We start from the raw sequence: 7,607 nt of genomic DNA, 5'->3' as shown, positions 1-7,607 counted from the left end.
AAAAAAAAAAAAAAAAATAAGCCACAGAATCTGCAATTGATAAAGGCTCAACCTTTAAGAGAGAAGTTTTGTAAAAAATAAAAAAAAAAACTTACAGGGAAAATTTCAAAAGGCTCAGGCTTTCCATAGTCAGCGCCACCACCGAAGCTACCTCTTCCTCGACCTCCTCTCCAAGACATCTAAACAATGATGGATGGATCCNTCCCAGAAAGCCCCAAAGATGCTGGAGAACAGACTGGGATTAAGAACATATATTGGAGATTCAACTTAAGAGCAGAGAGAGATAATGAAAGAGCCATTCTTCCATAAAATGGATCTCACAGGGGCAGAAGAAGAAGGCCTCAAAGATAATCATAACAGGCCATATCTTTCCACAATGGTTAACAACACAGAACTGAGAATCTCGTCTTCAAGGAGAAGCACTAAAAGATTGTCAATAGGAGTGGGATTACATGAACACAGAGGAGGGAGTAGCAACAACAGAGTATAAAGAAGAAATATTTCAACGAGAATGGTGAAGATTGCAAGCTCAAAACACATACCCGTACAGCTTAATACACGTGACGGAGAGTATGGCAGAACGCGTCCGAAACAGTTTGATTTGAACGGTTTCAGCTGGAATTAAGAAGAACTACAAGGTTACAGAATGTAGCAATCGTTTCATGATCACACAAGAAGTGAAAAGCCTTGGAGGACAAAGTTTGATTTGCTTTTTTAGCTTGAGGAATTCGTATAAAATTAAATTATTAGTCGAACCAAAGAGACTATTTAATTGCGTAGTTGTTATCTCATATATAAATCTATAATACAGATGATCTACTAACTTCATGGAAGAATAGTGATATTCTTGAGTGAAGAAATTTCATAGAGACAGTAACATGAACAAGTTTTTACGATTACATCAAGCTGCACAGTTTTCAATCAAATTTGGATATCAAGATACTGAAAAACATAACTTCGTACGCTTGAAAGTGAATTTTGTATTCTTAGACGGATGGTTCCAATATGATAAACAAATAAATACCAATATGATCCTTAAAAAAAGTTTTTACCTAAAACCCCTAAAGCTTGGGACAGGCTCAGCTTCTGTTGTCTGCAAAACTTGATTCTTTCGGGAAACAGAAGGGTGCTCTCAATAAACTGCTTCAACTATATTGGCAAGAAACAAGAGAAACAAAGTTAGTTAGAATCGTTAACAAGTTTCAGGGAAACAGAGAATAAAGTTTGAGTGCTTACAATCATCATCCGCCTGATTATAATCATCGTCATCATCATCAAAGTCTTGATTCTACAAAAACAAAACATTTAAGAACAAAGTTTTAATCTAAAAAAATCACAATGTGACGTTTCACCATAAAATTTGGAAAAATAAGTAGAACCTGATCATAATCTCCGTTATCAGATTCTTCTCCATCTGATTCTTCAACTTCTTCTTCATCTTCTCCTTCTTCTTTCGCTTCCGTGCCTTCAGCCTAACCAAACAAAATCCAAAAAAAGTTACTGTGAAGTGCTCCAAAAAAAGAACCATTTCACTGGACAAAAAAATGTGTTTTTTTCATACCTTATGCTTAGCTTCAAGCTTTTCAAACACATCCAATTTCAACAAATCTGCAAAACGAAACATAAACCGGAGATTCTTGTTATTACACTGTTGATAAAAAAAAAAAAAAACACAATGTACCTGCTTCTTGACTCCATTTTGCTCTCTTCACAGGCCGTTCTCTTCGAGTATCTGAAATCACATTCCCATTCATAAATCAACAACAAATTGCATTATCCAACTAAACAGATTAAAAAAAGTGTAAGAGATGAATCTGAATCCAAACCTCCAAGAAGTTCTTTAGGGAAGTTATCAGGTCTAAGAACAAGAAAATCATAAAAAGATCCCTTATTATTAGACTTGCTCTTCGGCTTCAACGAGTCTGAGAACCTCTCAATGTCTAAACTCTCATTCTCTGATAATGATTGTTAAATAATAATAAAAAAGCTCTTATGTTTAAGAGACAATACACATAACAAAAGTAAAATTCAAAGCTTTCTNAAACAATGATGGATGGATCCCCCAAATTCACTGTCTCTGTAAACAATTGTGGCGGCGAGAGAAAGAAGCAATTGAAGAAGAAGACGAAGATGAAGAAAATTAAGAACTTTTATATATTTATTTATATACCCTTTCATCTTTCAAAAATTCCTTTTTGGCCGCATAACTTTACTGTCTATCAATATTAAGGTAGTCTAAGCTTCTAGAAGAAAACAAAACAGAGTTTTAACACTTTTAACTTAAAGTCAAAACACATTATCATCAAAGGAATAATGACAAGTGCATCTACACCATCCATCTATGGAGAATTTTGTCTTTATCCGAATCCTCAAAAGTAACGAATAAAAAAAGTACGATAGCGTACAACCCACGGGCCTCTCTCCCTCTATATTAACGTCATCTATGTTCTTTTACATCACACTAGTCACTAGGTGATATCATGAGTACACAACAATACAAGGACGACTCTGCGACTAATCACAAAACCAATGGCCATGGCGGTCGTTACAATAATCCTTACGTCCAGATTACTACTCCCACTTCAGCTTCTGGTAAGAGTAAGTCTACAAATTGATGGGTTAATTCGTGTTTTATAATTAAGTTTATTAGCTCTCTTTTAAATAAATTCAATAGTGTTCGATGATAAATCTTGATTGATATATACAATACATTTATCTATAATATCTAGGGTCGAAGGATAAGGTTCTTGATGTGTTTAATCGTTGTGGGAAGAAAGCAGAGAACGTAACTCGCAAAGCGGAAGCATTAGCCTTCGGTTTAAAAGACCACCGTACGTGAGCTTGTCGTCTTATAATCGATTCTTAAAACATAGCTCCGATAATTTTGTAACAATGATCTATGGTTTATATATGCACTAAACCGGACATGATGAACAGTTAAGTTTAGTCCTAGCATAAGTGATGCAGCAATGGCTAGGCTTACTCAAGGCACTAAGATGATCGTTGAAGGAGGACCAGGGAGAGTGTTTCGGCGAGAGTTTGGTGTTTTAGCCGCAGAGAAACTCTTAGATTCGTTTGTTTGCTACATATCAACCACTTCAGGACCAGTGACTGGAATGTTATACGTTTCCAACAGAAGGATCGCTTTCTGTAGCGACTATGCCATTCGTCTTCCTCTTTCTGCCGGTGGAAATGGTGTTGTTCCGGCATACTACAAGGTTAGACCACGAGTTTCCAACTTTTTTTTTTTTAATTTGTTATAGAAGATTCGTTCATTAAAATGTTGTGCTGATATATATAGGTGGTGATGGAGTTGGAGAAGATAAGTAGCATTAGTTCATCATCGAACGTGTTAAAGCCAAGTGAGAGGTATGTGCATATGGTGACACGAGATGGGTTTGAGTTTTGGTTCATGGGCTTTGTCTCCTACATCGATGCTTTCAATTGTCTCAACAAAGCTCACCTCAATTCCCACACTAATCATGTCCTGTAATCAAATTCTAGTATCACGAATAATTCTTTCTTCACCGGTCATAAAACTTGTAACATTTGGTTGTCATGGACTCTGTCTAGTAATAAAACTTTGGATTTGGGATATCAGTAAAATAGTAAAACCCTACTCTTACATAAATTAGAAAAATAATCATACTTTAAAAAAGAAAAAGATTGACTAAAAAATGACTTGAGATACAATTACAAATAAGTTTTCAAAAATTTAAGATTTTATGATCTACCACTAATTTATTCAGGATTTGATTAGAGAAGTGATTTCTTAATCCATATAGAATTGTAAATTATGAAAATCAAAACACATAGATTTTGAAATAACATGTTTTATCCTTGGATTTGTATCATTATATTTTACACTTTCAAATATATTTAAAACATAATGTGGATTTTGAAATTTAATGAATAACATAAGATTTTAACAAGTATATTTGTAAATCATATAACCAATAACACATAATTTTAATAAATATTCAAAAATCAAGAATAGAATAACACATAATTTTTGTTTGGATTTCCAAATCAATTAAAATCATAGAACCAATAATCTACTCTTAGTTGAGAATTTGGTTATGCAGTAAATCAACAACGAACCTAGAAAAAAGGAAGTAAAATTTGTTGGGATAAATTGAGTATACACAAGTAAAACTTATTCATGGTTGTTATTTGTTAACTTGCTCAGTTGGTATAACGAACGATTTCGTAACAAAGGGTCCAACTCCGATCCCATAAGATATTACGAACGATGTGTAATGAGTAATGACGCAACGTGGCAACCATGTATACCTTTAAGGACCTAAGATTCTGTAGATTGCACCAATCAACGGCTAAGATCTTCTTCTGGCTCCTTCAAAAGAAAACAACTCATTGGCTGATTCAGTTTCCCAAGAAATGTCTGTGTCATTGTGCACTAGATAAGCCACTCTCTCTCTCTCTCTCTCTCTCTCTCTCTTTTTCTGCTACCTATTATAAAAGGAGACTCCCCCACCACTGAGGATTCACTTATACAAAGAGATCTCTCTTGATTTTGGATTTCATCGAAGAGCAAAACCATGGCTGATCACAATACCAAACTCTATTTGGCCTCTGTTTTCTTGCTCCTAGGGCTCGTCTTGGCTTTTGACTTGCAGGTAACTTTCATAATCATCTCTTAAATTATCTCCCTAAGTTAAGAAGTTTAGCTGTATGCTTCGTTTAGATCCAATATTAGATATGTTTTGATTGTTGTTTAGTTCGTTGATCAATTATGGTTGCGTATGTAAAAAGCTATACTTTATTATTGTCTAGTAAACATTAAGACAAAGAAAGATCCAAAGATTTGTCAGTTTGTTTGACTGAAACCTCATGGGTTTTGTCTTAATCCAGGGTATTGAAGCTGAAAATCTTACCAAGCAGAAACTGAACTCGAAGATACTTCAGGTTTTGTCTTAATCAAATTTGTTCTGTTCTTTTTTGATTCTCACTAATCAAGATTTTGATTTTGATTTTTCATTTTTTTCTAACTAATCAGGATGAAATTGTCAAAGAAGTCAACAAAAACCCAAACGCTGGATGGAAAGCTTCTATTAATGATCGCTTTTCAAACGCCACTGTAAAGATCTTCCAAATCTTTATTAAGATCAACACAAATCTGATGATGATTCATTACAAAAAAAAAAAAATTGTTGTATGTTGCAGGTTGCAGAGTTTAAGCGTCTTCTTGGTGTTAAACCAACACCGAAGACTCATTTCCTAGGTGTTCCTGTTGTTAGCCATGATCCGTCTCTGAAGCTACCTAAACAATTTGATGCTAGAGCCAATTGGCCACAATGCACCAGTATTGGAAATATCTTAGGTTTGGTTTCAGCCTTTTCTTTTCCATAATTTGAGTGTTAAATTGCATTTCGTTCATCGGTTACTAATTCTTGGTTTGTTGGTTTATGTTTGTTGACTCCTCTATGAACAGATCAGGTAAAGTTTCAATCTTTTGTGTGTCCTGTAACTTTAGATTTTACCTATTGAAAAAAGCCGGTTTTATGAGATTTTGTGGTATTGGTTTAGGGACATTGTGGTTCTTGCTGGGCGTTTGGTGCTGTTGAATCACTCTCTGATAGATTCTGTATCCAATTTGGAATGGTAATAATACTAGTTAACAATTTAAAGACCAAATTCAGATATTAACAATCCAAAGCTTAATATTTATTCTTGTTTGGTTTTTCTCCAATTCAGAACATTACTTTATCAGTAAATGATCTATTAGCTTGTTGTGGATTCCGTTGTGGTGAGGGTTGTGATGGTGGCTATCCAGTTGCTGCTTGGAAATACTTCTCGTACAGCGGCGTTGTCACTGAAGAGGTAAAAGATCAATGTCTCACTTAAAATCTTTAAATTTGGAATTGGTTTAGTTTTGAAGTGTTTTTTTTTTGATGATATGTTTCTTTCTTGGTTTGTTAGTGTGATCCATACTTTGATAATACCGGATGCTCTCACCCGGGTTGTGAACCGGCATATGATACTCCGAAATGTTTGAGAAAATGCGTTAGCGATAACAAACTATGGAGCGAATCGAAGCATTACAGTGTTAGTACATACGTTGTTAAATCTAACCCACAAGACATTATGGCAGAGATTTATAAGAATGGACCTGTTGAAGTCTCTTTTACCGTTTATGAGGTAATTAAGACAATAATACTTTTAAGTTGTTGGCTAGGATTTTGATTAGGAATTATTATTAACGGTTTGTTTTGAACTTTTGATTAGGATTTTGCTCATTACAAATCTGGAGTGTATAAGCACATAACAGGTTCTAACATTGGAGGTCATGCTGTTAAGCTTATTGGTTGGGGAACTAGCGATGAAGGCGAGGATTACTGGGTAATGTTAATTGTTAAACGTTATATTATCGAAATTTTTTGAGGTTAGCCAAGATTTATAACGTTCTTGGTTTGTTATTCAATTGTTGCAGTTGTTGGCAAATCAATGGAACAGAGGCTGGGGTGATGTAAGTGTTATTTGTGATGAGTTTGCGAATATTTTTCTAGAGTTTTTGAGTTTTCTTTTTTTCATGAATGTTGTTGACATATATGAAAATTGCATGCAGGATGGTTATTTCATGATTAGGAGAGGAACTAATGAATGTGGAATTGAAGATGAACCAGTGGCTGGTTTGCCTTCAAACAAGAATGTGTTTAAGGTTGATGCCGGTTCCAATGATCTACCGGTTGCGTCGGTTTAATATCAAAGATGAAATTTTGTTTATAATATATATATATATATATATATATATGCTGTCGTGGTTGTTGTTTCCGGTAAAAGATTCCGGTGACCGGAAATTGTTTTCTGGTTGGCTGTGAAAATGTTATAGAAATAAATATTTCAACACAAATCAATATATAAAATGGTTTTTACTTTTAACTTTGGAATTGTGCTTTCCATTAGTGGTTAGATACACTATAAATCGATTAGTGACATGAAGCGATCAAAACGTTTTAGCAATACCACCTCGCTGGTTGGTGTAACTCTTCTCTAAATTAATCAAAGTTAGATGTTAAAAAAAAAACGGCACCACTTGTGACTTGTTCACGTAATCATGTGAAAACGCAATTCTGTAATTTTTTCCCATTTATCAAATTTCCACGTTATGACATTTAAAAAAAAAAAAACAAAAATTATGCTATGCCTCCTATATAAATATATAATTAAAATAGTGTAATTAATCTATTAAAATTTGCTGTGTTTTATAATTATTTCATAGAAATTTAATTTAAATCACTATTTTCCGCTAAATTTATTCAGTTTTTTTTCCTGCTATTCTTGTAATATACATTAGACCTATTATTAGCTCTATTGTGGTAACGCCCTAATAATACCATTTCATTTATTTATTTTTGTCATTTTTGAGGTACTACTGTATAAACTGTATAAACTGTATAAACTTCCGGAATCGTCTTTAGACCACATCAATCGAGAAAGAAACTTTGCAGTGGATAAACTTTCACGATATGCTTGTGTTATTAATTCCTTGTATGAAGTTTATATAGTATTACCGAATTGGTTGGTTAACAGTTTGTATTACCCATTTACTATCTAATAAAATGTCAGATGTTAAAAAAAAAAAAAAA

General features: G+C 33.8%; 3 protein-coding genes across 9 annotated transcripts in view; 2 read left to right on the top strand and 1 right to left on the bottom strand.

Moving 5' to 3' along the window:
- Window positions 1-1,955, bottom strand: part of LOC104713167 (ribosomal L1 domain-containing protein CG13096) — a gene marked incomplete at its 5' end in the record, with an annotated part of 4,780 nt that extends 2,825 nt beyond the window's left edge. For 3 of the 6 annotated variants that reach the window (XR_002034764.1, XR_002034765.1, XR_002034766.1), the window contains 7 exon segments: window positions 543-615; window positions 1,053-1,149; window positions 1,237-1,288; window positions 1,380-1,472; window positions 1,562-1,608; window positions 1,682-1,732; window positions 1,827-1,955. Coding sequence is in view for 1 of the 6 variants with exons in the window: in XM_019234341.1 (XP_019089886.1) it covers window positions 1,133-1,149; window positions 1,237-1,288; window positions 1,380-1,472; window positions 1,562-1,608; window positions 1,682-1,732; window positions 1,827-1,955 (389 nt within the window). 6 annotated transcript variants of the gene reach the window in all.
- LOC104737621 (GEM-like protein 2) lies at window positions 2,456-3,597 on the top strand. 2 transcript variants are annotated; one of them, XM_010457839.2, is made up of 4 exons: window positions 2,456-2,592; window positions 2,730-2,831; window positions 2,938-3,218; window positions 3,302-3,597. In XM_010457839.2, exons 1-4 carry the CDS (start codon window positions 2,481-2,483, stop codon window positions 3,491-3,493), a joined length of 687 nt encoding a protein of 228 aa, XP_010456141.1. In that variant the 5' UTR covers window positions 2,456-2,480; the 3' UTR covers window positions 3,494-3,597. The 2 variants fall into 2 exon arrangements, with proteins under 2 accessions (XP_010456141.1, XP_010456140.1); XM_010457838.2 differs by having other exon boundaries at window positions 2,456-2,598.
- LOC104737620 (cathepsin B) lies at window positions 4,416-6,895 on the top strand. Its single transcript, XM_010457837.2, has 11 exons — window positions 4,416-4,637; window positions 4,873-4,926; window positions 5,018-5,098; window positions 5,185-5,341; window positions 5,453-5,457; window positions 5,548-5,622; window positions 5,716-5,841; window positions 5,941-6,159; window positions 6,247-6,360; window positions 6,452-6,487; window positions 6,587-6,895. Exons 1-11 carry the CDS (start codon window positions 4,560-4,562, stop codon window positions 6,719-6,721), a joined length of 1,080 nt encoding a protein of 359 aa, XP_010456139.1. The 5' UTR covers window positions 4,416-4,559; the 3' UTR covers window positions 6,722-6,895.

The sequence above is a fragment of the Camelina sativa genome, chromosome 13, assembly GCF_000633955.1.
Source record: "Camelina sativa cultivar DH55 chromosome 13, Cs, whole genome shotgun sequence".
Classification (NCBI taxonomy): domain Eukaryota; kingdom Viridiplantae; phylum Streptophyta; class Magnoliopsida; order Brassicales; family Brassicaceae; genus Camelina; species Camelina sativa.
This window is presented reverse-complemented; position numbering and strand designations above follow the sequence as displayed.

Bases quoted from the DNA above. Each gene is read 5' to 3' on its own strand.
- LOC104737621 (XM_010457838.2), top strand. From the start codon at position 2,481: ATGAGTACACAACAATACAAGGACGACTCTGCGACTAATCACAAAACC. The intron at 2,832-2,937 runs GTACGTGAGCTT...CATGATGAACAG, and splicing joins CTTCGGTTTAAAAGACCACC to TTAAGTTTAGTCCTAGCATA. The intron at 3,219-3,301 runs GTTAGACCACGA...TGATATATATAG, and splicing joins TTGTTCCGGCATACTACAAG to GTGGTGATGGAGTTGGAGAA.
- LOC104737620 (XM_010457837.2), top strand. From the start codon at position 4,560: ATGGCTGATCACAATACCAAACTCTATTTGGCCTCTGTTTTCTTGCTC. The intron at 4,927-5,017 runs GTTTTGTCTTAA...CTAACTAATCAG, and splicing joins TGAACTCGAAGATACTTCAG to GATGAAATTGTCAAAGAAGT. The intron at 6,361-6,451 runs GTAATGTTAATT...CAATTGTTGCAG, and splicing joins ATGAAGGCGAGGATTACTGG to TTGTTGGCAAATCAATGGAA.